This window comes from Eleginops maclovinus, chromosome 14 (genome assembly GCF_036324505.1).
Source record: "Eleginops maclovinus isolate JMC-PN-2008 ecotype Puerto Natales chromosome 14, JC_Emac_rtc_rv5, whole genome shotgun sequence".
Lineage (NCBI taxonomy): Eukaryota > Metazoa > Chordata > Actinopteri > Perciformes > Eleginopidae > Eleginops > Eleginops maclovinus.
This window is the reverse complement of record NC_086362.1, coordinates 585978-603664: the sequence shown is the minus strand read 5'-3', so window position 1 is coordinate 603664 and position 17687 is coordinate 585978. Positions and strand designations below refer to the sequence as shown.

Below are 17687 nucleotides of genomic sequence, written 5' to 3'. Positions count from 1 at the left end.
CTTTTTAAATTGGTCTTTTTATCTTTTGTATCCTCATCATTATTTGTAATTATATTGTTTTATTTATTTTAGTTTTATAGGTTTTTTAATTTGTATTCATCATTTTATATTTTATTAGCAACATCCCCTTTTAATTGGTCTTTTATTCTTATATCATTATATATTTATTTATATTAAATTTCATTTGAATGTTCATACCTTGTTGTCCAGTCATTGATCTTCTATTTGGAGTCCGCTGGTAAAGCATCACGCTTTATTGATGTTGATCATTAGTAATGTAACTCAAGCTTTCCTCCCTTTAACATTTTTTCGACATAAATTGTCATCTCTTTTAATCGTATGCATATATTTTCATCATCTAGCATCCATTTCTGGTAAATAAATAAATATCTGTTAACCACTGTAACTCCCTGAGCTTCAGGGTCTCTAGGTAGAGCTCACCACTCAGTCTTCTTTGTTTTTTCCCACAAATAAACAAGAGTGCAGCGCTGAAACAGGCGTGGAGGGAGAGACGAAGAGAAACAGAGAAAAGATGGCGGTCTAGAGAGAAGCCGTACAGATGTGATGAATGTGGGAATCTTTTTCTCATGGTAGCACAGAAGGAACCCACAAGCGCAAGCACACAGCTGTGACCTCTGTGGGAAGACATTTCCTTCCCCTCGTCCGCCTGCTCACTCTGCATCGTGCTGAATATTCTTTACAGCGGAGCTAGCCGATAACTGTGGCGTTACTTCTGATCGCCTCTCCACAACGCTCTCTCTGCTCTCTCAAGAAACGGAACAGGCTGTGTTTCATTTCTTAATAAAAAAGGAAACTTGCTGTAGACTGACGCTTCCAAATGTTGCTGAGAGCTGAATGAATAAAAGTTCAACAAAGACATAAACTGTGTTTAGCGCTGGTTATTTGTGATGGATAACAACAGTCGACAGCATAGAGGTTGATTCTGCTTGAATGACCCAAATAATAAAGAAAAGCAGAAAAAAGGGTCCCGTAACCAAACCCTGTGGGACGCCTAATAATGGTATAAATAAATAACAGTAATCACAGAAAAATTATATTGAAATGTACGGGTTTAAGGCTCTTTAAATAATATGTTTTATTGGCAAAATATTGATACAAAAATAATAGATGATTACTTTCACACACAGAAGGTTAATCATCTGTCGGTTAATCTCAGATTTCCTCTTATTTCTTCTCATTCCAATGATTCTTTCTTTCTGGATTTGGACGAACCAATCATTCTGCTTGAACTCAGCGGGAAGCCTTCTGATTGGCTGATTGTTTGGAGCGGGCGGAGCCAGAGACCTGGAGGAAAGATTAACCAAATGATTATATTTATTATTAAAACAGAAACGGTTTCAGTCTGGGAAAAGGGTTTTATATGTCAAGACAAAATGAAAGGAAAGTTAGAGACAAGAAAAACGTCTCTCAACTAGGGTGGAGAGAAATAAACTGATATGAAGATTTATGGATGTTTCCTCACCTGTCCTCCTCTTCCTCCTCCTCCTCTTCCCCCCCGCCCACAGAAGACGGTGGTCAGTCCGGTCTGATGGTGGACTCGTCTCAGGCTTCGAGTTTTCGTCTCTCTGAGCTCCGTCAGAAGCTCGGTGCTGGAGAGGGACAGACGGGCTGCACACACACACACACACACACACACACACACACACACACACACACACACACACACACACACACACACACACACACACACACACACACACACACACACACACACACACACACACACACACACACACACACACACACACACACACACACACACACACACACAGGAAACTGAAAAACTGGAGAGGTTTTTCTTTCTCTATTTAGATTTGTTATAATACTTTGATTTAATTTACCTTTAGATTGTAATATTAATATTTGTTTTGTTTTAACAATGTCAACCAAAAATATGATTTACATATTTTTGGGATATTTCCAATTTATTTTGTAAAACCTTTATATTTTCCCCGATATTTCCCCGATATTTCCCCCGATATTTCCCCCGATATTTCTCCCGATATTTTCCCGATATTTTCCCCGATATTTCTCCCGATATTTCCCCCGATATTTCCCCGATATTTCTCCCGATATTTCCCCCGATATTTTCCCCGATATTTCCCCCCGATATTTCCCCCGATATTTTCCCCGATATTTCCCCGATATTTCCCCCGATATTTCTCCCGATATTTCCCCCGATATTTCCCCCGATATTTCCCCCGATATTTCCCCGATATTTCCCCCGATATTTTCCCCGATATTTCCCCCGATATTCCCCCGATATTTCCCCGATATTTTCCCGATATTTCCCGATATTTTCCCGATATTTCCCCGATATTTCTCCGATATTTCCCCCGATATTTTCCCCGATATTTCCCAGATATTTCTCCGATATTTCCCCCGATATTTTCCCGATATTTTCCCGATATTTTCCCTGATATTTTCCCGATATTTCCCCGATATTTTCCCCGATATTTCTCCCGATATTTCCCCGATATTTTCCCGATATTTTCCCTGATATTTTCCCGATATTTTCCCGATATTTTCCCTGATATTTCCCAGATATTCTCCGATATTTTCCCGATATTTTCCCGATATTTCTCCGATATTTCCCCCGATATTTTCCCCGATATTTCCCAGATATTTCTCCGATATTTCCCCCGATATTTTCCCGATATTTTCCCGATATTTTCCCTGATATTTTCCCGATATTTTCCCGATATTTTCCCTGATATTTCCCAGATATTTCTCCGATATTTTCCCTGATATTTTCCCGATATTTTCCCGATATTTTCCCCGATATTTCCCAGATATTTCTCCGATATTTTCCCGATATTTTCCCGATATTTCCCCCGATATTTTCCCGATATTTTCCCGATATTTCCCCCGATATTTTCCCGATATTTTCCCTGATATTTTCCCTGATATTTTCCCGATATTTTCCCGATATTTTCCCCGATATTTCTCCCGATATTTTCCCAATATTTTCCCGATATTTCCCCGATATTTTCCCGATATTTCCCAGATATTTCTCCGATATTTCCCCCGATATTTTCCCCGATATTTCCCAGATATTTCTCCGATATTTCCCCCGATATTTTCCCGATATTTTCCCGATATTTTCCCTGATATTTTCCCGATATTTTCCCGATATTTCTCCCGATATTTCCCCCGATATTTCCCCCGATATTTTCCCGATATTTCCCGATATTTTCCCGATATTTCCCCCGATATTTCCCCAATATTTCCCCCGATATTTCCCCGATATTTTCCCGATATTTCCCCCGATATTTCCCCGATATTTCCCCGATATATTCCCGATATTTTCCCTGATATTTCCCCGATATTTTCCCTGATATTTTCCCGATATTTCCCTGATATTTCCCCCGATATTTCCCCGATATTTCCCCGATATTTTCCCGATATTTCCCCGATATTTCCCCCGATATTTTCCCCGATATTTCCCCGATATTTTCCCCGATATTTCCCAGATATTTCTCCGATATTTCCCCCGATATTTTCCCCGATATTTCCCCGATATTTTCCCCGATATTTTCCCGATATTTTCCCCGATATTTTCCCGATATTTTCCCGATATTTTCCCCGATATTTCCCAGATATTTTCCCCGATATTTCCCCCGATATTTTCCCGATATTTCCCCCGATATTTTCCCTGATATTTCCCAGATATTTCTCCGATATTTCCCCCGATATTTTCCCGATATTTTCCCCGATATTTCCCAGATATTTTCCCCGATATTTCCCCCGATATTTCCCCCGATATTTCCCCGATATTTTCCCCGATATTTCCCAGATATTTCTCCGATATTTCCCCCGATATTTCCCCCGATATTTTCCCCGATATTTCCCCTGATATTTTCCCCGATATTTCCCCCGATATTTTCCCGATATTTCCCCAGATATTTCTCCGATATTTCCCCCGATATTTTCCCCCGATATTTCCCCGATATTTTCCCCGATATTTCCCCGATATTTCCCCCGATATTTTCCCCGATATTTTCCCGATATTTTCCCTGATATTTTCCCGATATTTCCCCGATATTTTCCCGATATTTCCCCCGATATTTTCCCGATATTTTCCCCGATATTTTCCCCGATATTTCCCCGATATTTCCCTGATATTTCTCCCGATATTTCCCCGATATTTCCCTGATATTTCCCCGATATTTCCCCGATATTTTCCCGATATTTCTCCCGATATTTCCCCGATATTTCCCCGATATTTCCCCGATATTTTCCCGATATTTCTCCCGATATTTCCCCGATATTTTCCCTGATATTTTCCCGATATCTTTTGAACTTTGTCACACATTTCTTTTTTCACAGATTTTTCTCTGACTTCATATATTTAGTGTTTTTAACTTTAACGTCTTGTCCTGCTCACCTTGTCTTTTGATGTGGCTCAGTGAAGAAGAGGAGGAAGAGGGGGAGGGCTGGGGGGAGGAAGAAGGGGAGACGACGCTGGATTCACCGACGTCACTTTGAGAGCGTAACTTGTTCTGGCGCTCTGAAACAAAATGGATATGGATAAAGTCTCTGAGTGACGGGACTGTGACCCACAGCCCAATATCCAAATCTGTTTATTTACTCTGAAGAAACTCAGCCTGCAGCGCTGGACTCCTCAGACACAGAGGAGGACGAGGAGCAGCAGGAGGAGGTGATGAGGAGGTTTCTGATGGAGGTGATGAAGCCTTCATGATGTCTGCAGGAACACACTCAGAGATGTCAACATCATCGGGGAAAAGAATTCACAATTTCAAAAACATTTCACAAGTTTCCTGGAACTCTTTCATTTCCGGTTTTTTAAACAAACTTTTTTCTTGTTTACTTTTTTTTGTTCCTCCTGATTTTTGCCCATTCTAAAATACGTTCCACATGTTTTGCACATATTCACACTTTCTGACTCTTTCTCGTGGTGGACTTTTTTCCACATTTTCTTTAACATTTCTAGATATTTTCACATATTCCAGGGTTGAACCTTTGTCACATCCAGCTCACCTTGTCTCTGGACATTGCTCAGAGGAGACTTGGAGGAAGAGGAGGAAGATGGGGCGTCACCGTGGCCATCCTGAGAACCAGATTTGTTCCGACACTCTGAAAACAGAGAGGAGGAAGTTTGTGATTCTGTGTGGACGTTCTGTAATCTCATCCATTGTTCAAAATCTATTAATTTTACTCTGAAGAAACTCAGCCTGCAGCGCAGGACTCCTCAGAGACAGAGGAGCAGGAGGAGCAGCAGCAGGAGGAGCAGGCGGAGATGAAGAGGTTTCTGATGAAGCCTTCATGATGTCTGCCTTTGGTTCAAACTCAGAGTCACTGAAGACATTTCTCATGGTTTGTGTTTGAATATATTCCTCTGGAAAATATTCAGTTTCATTTTTACAGAAAATACTATTGATATATTTGTGCTAAATTAACGTTAAATCATTGATGGAAATGTTCCTGTTATTGAAATACATTTAACTTCTGCATTTTTCAGATGTTCTCCATCAGCTTCTTCTGGACTTTGTGAAATATTTGATACTTTATCAGGACAGCTTCAAGGAGGCTTGATTGGTTCAATGCCAAACATTTCCAGCTGTTCAATAATTCATCCTTTAAAGGACTTCTCCCTCAGACTCGTCTCTGGAGATTCAGATCCTAAACATGAACCAATAATCACGATCAAAAATCAGAAAAGACTTTAATATCTGAAGAGTTTAACTCACAGACTGAAGAGAGCAGCTCCTCCAGCACTTCCTGCTGCCGGGACAAAGTCCACACACACACACACACACACACACCCCAAACACACTTCAAAAGTCCATATTAATGATTGACTGTTTTTAATGACACCGTCACCAACGATACCAGGAAGTAAAAATAAAAAGTCAGCTGGACTCCTCCCCCCCCCCCCCCCACAGTCTTATCCATAACAATGGTTTATATTTTTAAATGCAGCTTTTTATTTGAAATATATTCCCGTCTGCTTCAGTTCATTAAACCATGAATCAGAGACTGGAGAGAAATACAAACAGTATCACCGTTTTAAAACACAGGCTTTTTTATTTACACAATAATAAGGGGGGGTTGGACAAAATAATTAGAACACAGCAAACACTCGTTAAAGACGCTCATGAGCACCCTCCTCCCAGCCTCTCAGTATCCATTTATTATTGAAGAAACAGAACAGAAGCTAAGCTAGCAGTCTCCGTTTCTACTCGCTATGCTAAGCTAGCTGTGGACAGTCCTAATGCTAAGCTAACAGCTCTAAATCCATATGGAACTGCACAGCTGACTACAGCGAGAAGGTAAGTCTGTTATTAAAGACACAACAATTAAATAAAATCCAATCAGAGCAGCCAATCAGAGCGGCCAATCAGAGTGCCCAATCAGAGCGGCCAATCAGAGTGCCCAATCAGAGCGGCCAATCAGAGTGCCCAATCAGAGCGGCCAATCAGAGTGCCCAATCAGAGGGAGCGGCCAATCAGAGTGCCCAATCAGAGCGACCAATCAGAGTGCCCAATCAGAGCGACCAATCAGAGCGAGGAATCAGAGTGCCCAATCAGAGCGACCAATCAGAGCGACCAATCAGAGCGAGGAATCAGAGTGTCCAATCAGAGTGTCCAATCAGAGCGTCCAATCAGAGCGTCCAATCAGAGTGTCCAATCAGAGCGACCAATCAGAGTGTCCAATCAGAGCGTCCAATCAGAGCGACCAATCAGAGCGTCCACTTCAGACACCTGCAGAGAGAGAGAGATTCAGAGTTCATAGGGTGAGTCGAGGCTCTATCTTTAGGAGGGGGGGGGGGGGCGCGGAGGTGTAAAGGTTTCAGACTCACATGAAGCGCCAGAGGGGGGGAGAGCAATGTGTGTGTGTGTGTATACCTGGTCTCCCTGTGTGTGTGTGTGTGTGTGTGTGTGTGTGTGTGTGTGTGTGTGTGTGTGTGTGTGTGTGTGTGTACCTGGTCTGTGTGTGTACATGTGTGTGTGTGTGTGTGTGTACACTTGGTTGGTGTGTGTGTGTGTGTGTACCTGGTCTCCCTGTGTGTGTGTGTGTGTGTGTGTCTGGTCTCCCTGTGTGTGTGTGTGTGTGTGGTCTCCCCGTGTGTGTGTGTGTGTGTGTGTGTGTGTGTGTGTGAGTGTGTGTGTGTGGTCTCCCCGTGTGTGTGTGTGTACCTGGTCTCCCTGTGTGTGCACAGACACTTGCTGCTGCAGTAGCGTCCCCCGCAGGTGGTGCAGGTGTAGTGAGAGGGGAAGCCGCACACACAGCAGAAGTGCCGGGGGGGCAGCGAGGAAGGGGGGGCCTCCGCAGACAGGTAGTTAGGCTCCGCCCTGTCCGACAGGTTCTACCAATCAGAGAGCAGGACACGAGTGGAAACAGCCAATTAGAACAATGCGCAGACGTAGCTGGCGGCTCGGCCAATGGGAGCGGGAGTAGCCTCACCTCCTCCTCCAGCAGCGTGGTGAAGTTCTTCCTGAAGCGCTGCTTGAAGTGGTCACCCCTCGTCTTCCTCCTCTTCTTCTCTGCTCAGAGGAAGAGGAGGAGTGAGCTCCAGGAGACATTCAGAGATCTACAGTCACCTGAGAAAGCTCACCTGGTTCCTCCGTCTCGCTGAAGGCCGGCAGCCGGGCCGTGGGTCCTGGGGGGGGCAGCGAGGACAGCGGGTCGTCCTGGAAACACAACAACAACATTTATTATTATTTACACTGAGCCTTCTTTGTTTATCAGAAGCAGCTCCTGGAGGAGCCTCTGCTCCTGCAGGTTCACTCCACATCAGGAGGAGTTCTTAGTGGCAACCACAACAACAACAACAACCACAACAACAACAACAACAACGATTCATATGATCAAAAACAACAGTGAAGAGATTCCCTGTAGATCCCCAAAATAGTTGAGAAATAATTACACAAATACATTTTGGCTGATTAATGTTCAGTTTTGCAAGCGCCTTTTTTTCTCTCTATCTTATCCGATCCAGTCGTTGTATTTTTTCAGCGCCACAGGCGGCATTAAATTGACGAATAAGATCAAAGAAGGATACTGGCACATTAACTGTCGCAAAATGACAATATACGGTATTCGAATGTAATTCGAATTTGTAAAAAATGAATACTAATCGAATGTAAAAATTAGAATGGGTTTTTTAAATATATATATTTTTTTAATTGTTGACTATCTTTAGCGAAGGTGTGATAGGCCTAACAAATCGCTTGTCACTCTTAATGCACAATCTAAAAATGGCGGCCAGCGGTGCGGAGACGGAGATCACCACTCCTGCCAATTTTAGAAGTAATGTGTGGAACTTTTTTGGTTTCCCATCACGAAATGGACAAATAATAAGTAAAAAGACAGTTTTCTGCAAGATTTGTAAAGTTGAAATGACCTACCACTCCACCACGAGCAACCTGAGGACACACCTGTTAACAATACACCCTGGTAAGCTAAGCGAACAGTCTGAGGGCAATCAACCACCGCTGAAGCAGGCAAGGATTAGCGCTTTTTTGCCTCCCTCCTCATCACGGGGTTTACCCGCTGCCCGCCAAGCATCGATTACGGACAAGTTGACACGATTTATCTGCAAAGACATGAGACCAATTAACATCTCTCAGGGGTCTGGTTTTAAAGACTTTGTCTACGAGCTTGAGCCAAGGTACACGATTCCTAGCCGCGCAACCATCACAGACAGAGTTGTGAAACTATATGATACCACTAAAGACAACATCATACAAACGATTAGTGGACAAAAAATCGCCCTGACCACAGATGGCTGGACGTCACTAGCCACTGAGGCATATGTGACTGTCACCGCACACTTTATAAATGAAGAATGGGAACTGAAAGATGTCCTTCTCAAAACAATTGAAGCCCCGAAAAGCCACACTGCCGAGAACGTAGCCAAATACATCTGTGGAGTCTGTGCTTTCTATTACCACGGACAACGCGGCTAACTATGTTAATGCCGTAGAGAGGCATCTGCAGGCCGTTAATGTCCCTTGTATGGCTCACACTATCAACCTGGCTGTGAGGAAGGGTTTGGGGGTGCGAGCCATTGAAAGTCCTGTCAACAGACTAAAGGCCACAGCACTACATTTCAATAAGTCAACCACAGATAGCTACCAACTGGAATCTAAGCAGAAGCTGCTTGGAGTAAAACCTGCCAAGCTAATAAACGACTGTGCTACCAGATGGAACAGCACTTACGACATGGTGTGTCGAGCAGCTGAGCAGCAAGCTCCTGTAGCAGCGGTCATCATGGAGAAAAAACTAGGTCATCTCGAACTGAGTACGAGCGAGTGGACCCTTTTGGAGCAAGTGAGTAATATAAATATGAATGTGGTATTGGCCTAATAATGGGATATATTGTTTAATTAGTAATACTCAAGAGATGTTATGCAAAGCTAGAACGTTAACAGTATTACAGTTTATCTAACGGTACACTTAGCTTGGTATCCCCGAAGCTAGCTAGCCATAACATTCTAATGTAGCCTATTTGTTTTCCAGGTGAGAGCTGTGCTTAAGCCTTTCAAAACAGCCACTGAGGCGTTATCGACCGACCGATTCCCAACAGCATCAGCTGTTCTCCCTCTAAAGTATGTGCTTTTGTCACATCTCAAACCATCCATCGGCGATTCGGCAGCACTCAATGACATGAAAACTAAGATCTCAACGGATCTCGAGAAGCGATACAATCCTAACAAAGACGCATTCATGCTGCTAAATACCTCCAGCTACCTCGACCCGCGTTTCCATCGGCTCATACACCTGGACCGAGACCAACAGCAGGAGGTACGTGAGAGAGTAAAATCGGAGCTGATGGTGATTGCGGAGGATTGCGGAGGCTATGAGGAAGACGGGGAGGTAGCAGCCATGGCGAAGGGGACACAGGAGAAAACAGCTCTCGGTGCTATGGGCGATCTTTTTGGGAATGTTTACCAAGGCGCAGAGTCCACAGACGCATCGGGTAGGCCTACCGTGGACATTGGCAATGTGTTGCAACAAGAGATGCTTATCTATGAGAGTCAGACGCCGCTACCCACCGACAGCGATCCATTGTCGTGGTGGAAAGCATCAGGGTCTAAGTACTCCCACATTGCCTCAATGACTACCGCCCAGTTGCACTCACCTCCATCATCATGAAGTGCTTTGAGCGGTTAGTCAAAACTTTTATCACCTCCTCCCTCCCTGACTCACTGGACCCCCTGCAGTTTGCCTACAGAGCAAACAGGTCCACGGATGATGCCATCTCCCTCACCCTCCACACTGCCCTCTCCCACCTGGACCAGAGGAACACTTATGTGAGAATGCTGTTCATTGACTACAGTTCAGCATTCAACACCATTGTGCCCTCCAAGCTCATCATTAAGCTCAGGGACCTTGGGCTCAACAGCGCCCTCTGTGACTGGATCATGAGCTTCCTGACGGGCAGATCCCAGGCAGTGCGGATGGGGAACGTCACATCCTCCACCTTGACCCTCAACACCGGAGCCCCTCAGGGTTGTGTGCTCAGCCCTCTCCTCTACTCCCTGTTCACGCACGACTGCGTGGCCACACACAGCTCCAACACCATCATCAAGTTTGCTGACGACACGACCGTCATCGGCCTGATCACAGACGGCGACGAGACGGCGTACAGAGAGGAGGTCAGAGCCCTGACATCTTGGTGCCAGGACAACAACCTCCATCTCAACGTCAGCAAAACAAAGGAGCTGATTGTGGACTACAGGAAGAGGCAGAGAGAGGCACACACACCCATCACCATCGACGGGACTCCTGTGGAGAGAGTCAGCAGCTTCAGGTTCCTCGGGGTTAACATCAGTGAGGACCTGACATGGACACATCACACCAGGGTCATATCCAAGACGGCTCGACAGCGGCTCTTCTTCCTCCGCAGGCTGCGGAAGTTCAACATGGACTCCAGGATACTCTGCAACTTCTACAGGTGCACCATCGAGAGTATCCTGACTGGCTGCATCACCGCCTGGTATGGCAGTTGCACCGCCCTCAACCGTAAGACTCTACAGAGGGTGGTGAAAACTGCTCAGCACATCACCAGGACGGAGCTGCCATCCATGGAGGACCTCTACACCCAGCGGTGTAGGAAGAAGGCCGGTAGGATATTAAAGGACCCCCATCACCCCAGCAACAATCTGTTCTGTCTGCTGCCGTCTGGCAGACGGTACCGCAGCATCCGGACCAAGACCACCAGACTCAGAGACAGTTTTATACCACAGGCTATAAGACTGCTGAACTCCTGAGCTGTGTGAATGTCTACTCACATCTGTTTATAGTACACACATACATATATATATATATATTATACACATCTGTTTATAGTACACATATCTATATATATTATTCACATCTGCCATACATATCTGTTTATAGTACACATATCTATATATTGTACATATCTGCCATATACATCTGCTATACATAATATATGCATCTGTCCATACCTCCTCATTCAACAGTGTAAAGTGTTTAAATACTCTCAATGTATTCCACATATGTATATATTTCACATCCTCAAATCTGTATTGTTGATATTGTAAATATTCTTCTCTCTTTTTCACTATTTTATTTATCTTTAGCACCATGTATGTTGAGTTGTTGGAGGAGCACGCGACATAAGATTTTCATTGCCAACATATACGCTGTATCTGCTGTGCATATGACAAATAACACCTTGAAACCTTGAAACCTTGGCACGACGGTACTTGAGCATCCCAGGCAGCTCGGTTAGAGCAGAAAGGGTTTTCTCCACGGCGGGGATTATAGTTAATAAAAAACGCTCTGCACTCGATCCAGAGAACGTTGATCGGCTTGTTTTTTTGGCGAACAACCTTTAGACCAAATGTTGTTTATGTTTAGTTCTAGTTGGTTACTATATTGCCTGGCCTTGCCTATAGCCTAATTCTACCGTTAGCGCACTTAAACAGCGCACTTACTGTTATTCTGTTTCATACGAGAAGAGAACTGTTGACAATGTTCATTAAAGTTGACAACTTGATTCATTTTGTGTCTAAGCTTTATCCTTATTTACTTAGCAAGACAGCTATCACCTGGTAATTACATGTTTATTAGTAATACTGAAATGCCCTCTAGTGGACATAATGTAAAACAAGTCAACTACGATGTCCTAGTGGCAGTGGCAATTCATAAGCCCGTTTTTACAGTGTGTGTAGATAGATAAATAGTACATATTAATAAGTCAAAATTGACCATTAAATATTCAAATATAATTCGAATTTAAAAAAATAATAATGAATGAAATTCGAATGGGATAATAGAGGAAATTGACAGCCCTAATATACGGCACTAGCAGGTGATAGCTAGTATACGGCAATGTTGTCAGCTGGCATGGCGGAGGCTCCGAGAAAGAAGTCGAGAACGTATCATTTCCATGAGGAATGGGAAGAGGAATTTATTTTCACCATGGTGAAAGACAAGTGTGTTTGTATGCTGTGCCACCAAACTCTGGCGCTGTCTAAAAGAGAAAATCTGGAGCGGCACCACAACACTAACCCCGACAAATTCAAAGACAGTTTCCCCGCCAAGAGCGCAATCCGCGCTAGGAAAGTTGCTGAGCTGAAAGCTGGGTTGAAGGCTCAGCAGTCGCTTTTCACAAAACCTGCTGCTCAAAATAAGACTGCGACTGAAGCTTCATTTCGTATTAGTCACCTTTTGGCTAAACACAAGAAGCCTTTTACAGATGGCGATTTATTCAAGGAGGCAATGGCCGTCACTGCAGAGACGGTTTTCAACGGCTTCAAAAACAAAGACGACATCAAAACCGCGCTCCGCAGTGTCCAGCTTGGCCCCAATACAGTGGCGAGGAGGGTCGAGGAAATGTCAGGGGACGTGGATCGACAAGTGTTAAAAGATTTGTCACACTGAATATTTTTCACTACAGTTTGATGAATCCCTGGATGTAATGGACACAGCTCAGCTTGTTGTATTTGTCAGGATGGCGTTCCCGGACTCTACAACAAAAGAGGATCTCCTCACTCTTTTGCACTTAAAGGAGAGAACGAGAGGTGAGGATATTTACAACGCGTTTAAAAAAGATGTCCGCGATAATGACATCCCGATTCACAAACTGGTGGCAATTACCACTGATGGAGCCCCATCGATGCGCGGTGTGCGCGCTGGATTTATTGCGCTGTGCCGTAATGACCATGATTTTCCTGACTTCGAGAATTACCACTGTCATTCACCAGCAGGCCTTGGTGGGGAAGGTCGTGAACTTTTCTCAAGTTATGACTCTGGTGGTCAAACTGATCAACTCGATTAGAGCCAAAGCGCTTCAACACCGCTTATTCAAGGCGTTATTGGATGAGCTCGATGCCGCGTACGGAGACCTACTCCTCCACGCTGATGTCCGGTGGTTGAGTCGCGGCAAAGTGCTGCAGCGATTTGTTGATTTGCTGCCCGAGATAAAGACTTTTCTGGAGACAAGGAACGAGGAGCATGAGGAGCATGAGGAGCTGTCAGATGATCAGTGGCTGCTGGATCTGGGGTTTCTGACAGACTTGACGGCAAAACTGAACGCACTGAACAACGGGCTCCAGGGAAAAGACCCGACACCTGCCCCACATGATAAGCGCAGTGAATGCGTTCAAGGCCAAGCTCGGTGTTTGGAACACACAGCTGAAAAACAGGAGGCTGACACACTTTCCCAACCTGGAGAAAATGTCACAGGCCATCGGTGACAAGGACGCTTTTCACCCTGAGCAGTACTGTGTTCACCTGGACAAAGTGGCAGCAGAGTTCAGTCGGCGTTTTACTGAATTAGGCGTCATGGAAGATGTTGCTGCATTCGTCTTAAACCCATTCCTGACCATTGATGTGGAACAGGTAGCAGCCAAATTTCAGGTATTTGCTCTGCCTAGTGGGATTGACATGGAGATGGTTGATTTGCAAAATGACATTGAGCTGAAAGTAAGATCACGGGACAGTACCTTTTGGGGAATTGTCAGCAGGGAGAAGTTTCCCCTCCTCCCCTCATGTGCACTAAGAGTGAGTGCCCACTTTGGCTCCACTTACCTCTGTGAAATGGCGTTTTCACAGATGAAAATAATTAAATCAAAGTACAGGAGCCGCCTCACTGACAAACACCTCACAGACTGTCTCAGACTAGCTGTCAGTAGCTATGAGCCAAACTACAAAGCACTCACACACAGTATTCAGTCACAGCCCTCTCACTAACCTGTGAGTAACATGCCAGTTTTGACATCTGATGGCAATGTGAAAAGTGATGATGCATAAGATGGTACATAGCTGCACTGACTGAGAATGTTGTTAAAACACAGTTACAGTTCTATTTTAATAATAGTAATACATTTTATTTATATATATTTTCTAAAATGCAGATGTTATGTAACTTGCATGAAGCTTGAGTGGATAAGCATAACACTGCATGTGATCTGCTCACTGCTAGTGTGTTGTGTGTGTGTGTGCCTTCTATGAACAAAGTAATTACCTCATACAAAAGGAAATAGGCCACACCTTTATTTTTTGTGTGGGACATGAAGCTGTACTTGGCCTAATTGCATTGAGAATTTTGTTAGCATTACAGTTGTATTTTCTAAAATGCTGATATTATGTGACTTGAAGCTTCAGTGGATAAGCGTAACACTTGATATGATCTGCTTGTCTACCATGAAAAAATACTGTCATATGGAAAATTCCACAAATTCCACATTCCTTTTCTTTTTGTGTTGAAATGAAATTGAATAATTTAGAATTGAAGTTGATGTGTAGCTATGGCCAGTTTGATAAGCTAGTTACAGTGTTGTTGTTGCATAAATTTGAACGTTGGACCAAAGCATTTCACGTAATTCAAATACAGTTAGCCTGAATAAAAGGCGTCAAGTCTGAAGTACAATCTGGGCTGTCTTTTTCTTTCAACGCTTAAATAGGCAGATCTTGCCTCTCACCAAGGTGAAGGTCAGGGATCTTGTGCTTAAAAAGGTTGGAGACCACTGCTGTAGAGTAATGCAGCATGAGCTGATGCATTGTTTATCGAGTCACCTGGAAGTTATCTTTCTCCAGAGCCTCGAGCTGCCGGCTCAGCCTCCGCTGTCTCGTTGCTTCATCTAGAACCCTCCGCTGCCCGGCCTCCACCCGAGCTGACACACACACACACACACACACACACACACACACACACACACACACACACACACACACACACACACACACACACACACACACACACACACACACACACACACACACACACACACACACACACACACACACACACACACACACACACACACACACACACACACACACACACACAATAACAATCCTTCCAGTAATAATGGCTCCAAAACTGAGGATTTGACTCACTTCTTAGTCCATTTTGCACATAATAAATAGGCCGTATGTATCTGAAGTTGATAGCAGTAGTAAATATGTAGTAAAGAATAAGAAAAGAGAAGTTTGAAACTAGCTTCAGTTAGCCGCAGCTAGCAGGTCGGAATACGGATTGATAAACAAACACAGATCTCGTTTAGAGACATAAACCACCTTTAAATATGTTGATAATGTCGGGACATTAGTGTGAAGCACAGAAAAGACATGTTTTAATGTATAAATGCTTTTAAATGCGTTAAAATTAAACCGAACTCACCGGATGTTTTCTTCTCCAGCACCATGTTGTTACTACGGCAGCCGAAACCATCAAATCACACGAAACGCGTTTCGCTTCAGGACAATCTCCACAGTGATTTTAAACGACCATAATTCAGTGAAATAGGTTTTAAAAACTTAATAGAATATGATTCTGTTTTCTGATAAAGTCTGAATATTCAGAACAGTTGATTGAACGCGGTTTCTTTGCTACGGGAAGCAACGAGGGACCACTGCGCCGTTTGAATGGAGCGTGGTTCTCCTCTCGGTCGCCCCCTGGTGGTTCTGGCTTTATATGTTTTAGAATAAACTATTTTTCACTATTTGTGGATCTTTGGACAAAACTCTTTAAATAATTTTAATTGAATTTGGTTGATTTGAAAGGTTCTGAAAAACATTTCTTGGTAGCCTTGATGTCTTTAATTAATATCAAAAGTCAGAATTAAGAGGAAAGTGAGGGCAAAATAATAATTAAACTGAATTGAATGACTTGGTTTCACGTTATAAAAATACATTTAACTCAAATTCATTCTGTTTAATAATAGTTTTACTTAGAAGAAAAAAATTGCAGACAAAAATACATTTATTTATTAATTATCTAAATAACTTTGGCCTCTTTTTTAGTATGACATTTTAAGACTTTTTTCAGGATGTCCTGCTTTAGATGATTTAGATTTATACGTTCTGATCTTCTGTGTTTATTTGGACTGTGCACATTAACATTCAGAGATATTTTATTATTTGATCCATAAACTTCATCAAAACATGAAAGAAATCAAGCGCACCCCGCTGTGACAGTAAAATCATTTATTCAAATCTCAAAACTTTATTCGCTCAGTCAAATAATTTAACGCAGTTTTTACAAAGCCAGAGACAGGCACGCATGGAGAGGAAATATAAAACAAATAAAAACAAACAAGAACAAACACCATGATGAACACAGAGGAGACGATAGAAAAAAGGCCTTTAGTGTTTCCCAGTTTCTCCAAAACTACATTTACAATAAAAATATTTCTGTCTTCCTCATTTCTCCCGGGACTTCGGGCTCAATCCCAGTGATCTGATTGGCCGAAAAACAGCACATAGCACGCTGTTTTAGCTCCCATCATGCATTGCTCCACGGCTATTTCTATTCACTTTAAACTCGAACAAGAATTACGTTTTAATTTCCTTCAGGGTCAGTGCTGAGGAACATTCAGGAGTGTAACAGCAGAGGAAACACACACACACACACACACACACACACACACGGAGTATTTTTGGCTTTAGAGCTGCAACTAACAATTATTTGGGAATTAAACGTCCGAAAATGTGTTGTTTTTAAAACCCCAGAAAATTCACTTTATTTCGATTTAAAAACAAGGAAAAAATCAGAAAAATCTCCAGATTATTTACGAGGCTTAAAAATCATTTAAAATATTGACCTTCTGATAGTTGCAGCTCTACTCTGCTTGCATAGTTTCAGGTAGATTAATTAAAAGGCAGCAAGGTGACAATCTGATAACCTCAAGAGACTCTTATTTTGAAACTCCAGGGTTTCTTGTCTGAAGTGAAGACAAACACTGAATAAAAACTCTTATTTTGAAATCTGCTCAGTGAAATCAATCACATCATTTTTTTTAGAAAATCCAGATGTTGTCTAATGTTATAACATTTAGAAATGAAAGGCTCTTATTTTGAAATGACAAGATTGCTTTAAACAAAAACAAAGTTAATGAACAGCTGAATAAATGCTCTCTATTTTGAAATGCCACACCTGCTTGTCTGAAGTCTCTAAAAGGTGAAACCTGAACAAAGTGACTCTTATTCTGAGATGTCCTCCAGCGATGTGTTCAGGGTCCTGTGGGAACTCCTGCTTTGAAATGATATGTGAAGATGCATTCAAGGTCTCTACGTCTGTTTCTCCGCCCTGTCTGGCTCGATCAGTGAAGATGAGGTTGACTAAGGTTCACACACTCTCACACACACTCTCAGGGGTCCACGAAGGACACCATGATGTATCTGGTTCCCCTGGTGGTGGGCAGCCCCTCATGGTAGTGTGT

General features: G+C 43.1%; 3 protein-coding genes across 4 annotated transcripts in view; all 3 read right to left on the bottom strand.

The window, feature by feature from the left end:
• Positions 1-1071: 1071 nt before the first annotated feature.
• Positions 1072-5725, bottom strand: LOC134875697 (serine/arginine repetitive matrix protein 2-like). The gene is made up of 6 exons (XM_063900292.1): positions 5201-5725; positions 5023-5118; positions 4613-4726; positions 4409-4531; positions 1484-1629; positions 1072-1305 (listed from the first exon to the last, which is right to left on the bottom strand). The coding sequence occupies exons 1-6, from the start codon at positions 5355-5357 to the stop codon at positions 1252-1254; spliced, it is 690 nt and encodes a 229-aa protein (XP_063756362.1). The 5' UTR covers positions 5358-5725; the 3' UTR covers positions 1072-1251.
• A 318-nt stretch (positions 5726-6043) lies between these two features.
• znhit1 (zinc finger, HIT-type containing 1) lies at positions 6044-15902 on the bottom strand. 2 transcript variants are annotated; one of them, XM_063900295.1, is made up of 6 exons: positions 15647-15902; positions 15040-15137; positions 7601-7676; positions 7450-7529; positions 7182-7351; positions 6044-6746 (listed from the first exon to the last, which is right to left on the bottom strand). In XM_063900295.1, the coding sequence occupies exons 1-6, from the start codon at positions 15669-15671 to the stop codon at positions 6725-6727; spliced, it is 471 nt and encodes a 156-aa protein (XP_063756365.1). In that variant the 5' UTR covers positions 15672-15902; the 3' UTR covers positions 6044-6724. The 2 variants fall into 2 exon arrangements, with proteins under 2 accessions (XP_063756365.1, XP_063756366.1); XM_063900296.1 differs by lacking the exon at positions 15040-15137 and having other exon boundaries at positions 15647-15891.
• A 535-nt stretch (positions 15903-16437) lies between these two features.
• Positions 16438-17687, bottom strand: part of plod3 (procollagen-lysine, 2-oxoglutarate 5-dioxygenase 3) — a 17221-nt gene continuing 15971 nt past the window's right edge. Inside the window, 1 exon segment of the mRNA XM_063900291.1 lies at positions 16438-17687. This exon segment is cut by the window's right edge and continues 84 nt beyond it. Coding sequence (XP_063756361.1) covers positions 17616-17687 — 72 coding nt within the window. The 3' untranslated portion in view covers positions 16438-17615.

What these genes read in the sequence shown, in the direction of transcription:
- LOC134875697 (XM_063900292.1), bottom strand. Translation starts at nt 5,357, where the DNA reads ATGAGAAATGTCTTCAGTGACTCTGAGTTTGAACCAAAGGCAGACATC. An exon ending in GCAGGCTGAGTTTCTTCAGA is followed by an intron (nt 5,119 to 5,200) that starts GTAAAATTAATA and finishes CTCTGTTTTCAG; the next exon opens with AGTGTCGGAACAAATCTGGT. An exon ending in GAGCAATGTCCAGAGACAAG is followed by an intron (nt 4,727 to 5,022) that starts GTGAGCTGGATG and finishes GTGTTCCTGCAG; the next exon opens with ACATCATGAAGGCTTCATCA.
- znhit1 (XM_063900295.1), bottom strand. Translation starts at nt 15,671, where the DNA reads ATGGTGCTGGAGAAGAAAACATCCG. An exon ending in GCTGGAGAAGAAAACATCCG is followed by an intron (nt 15,138 to 15,646) that starts GTGAGTTCGGTT and finishes TGTGTGTGTCAG; the next exon opens with CTCGGGTGGAGGCCGGGCAG. An exon ending in CCACGCTGCTGGAGGAGGAG is followed by an intron (nt 7,352 to 7,449) that starts GTGAGGCTACTC and finishes TCTGATTGGTAG; the next exon opens with AACCTGTCGGACAGGGCGGA.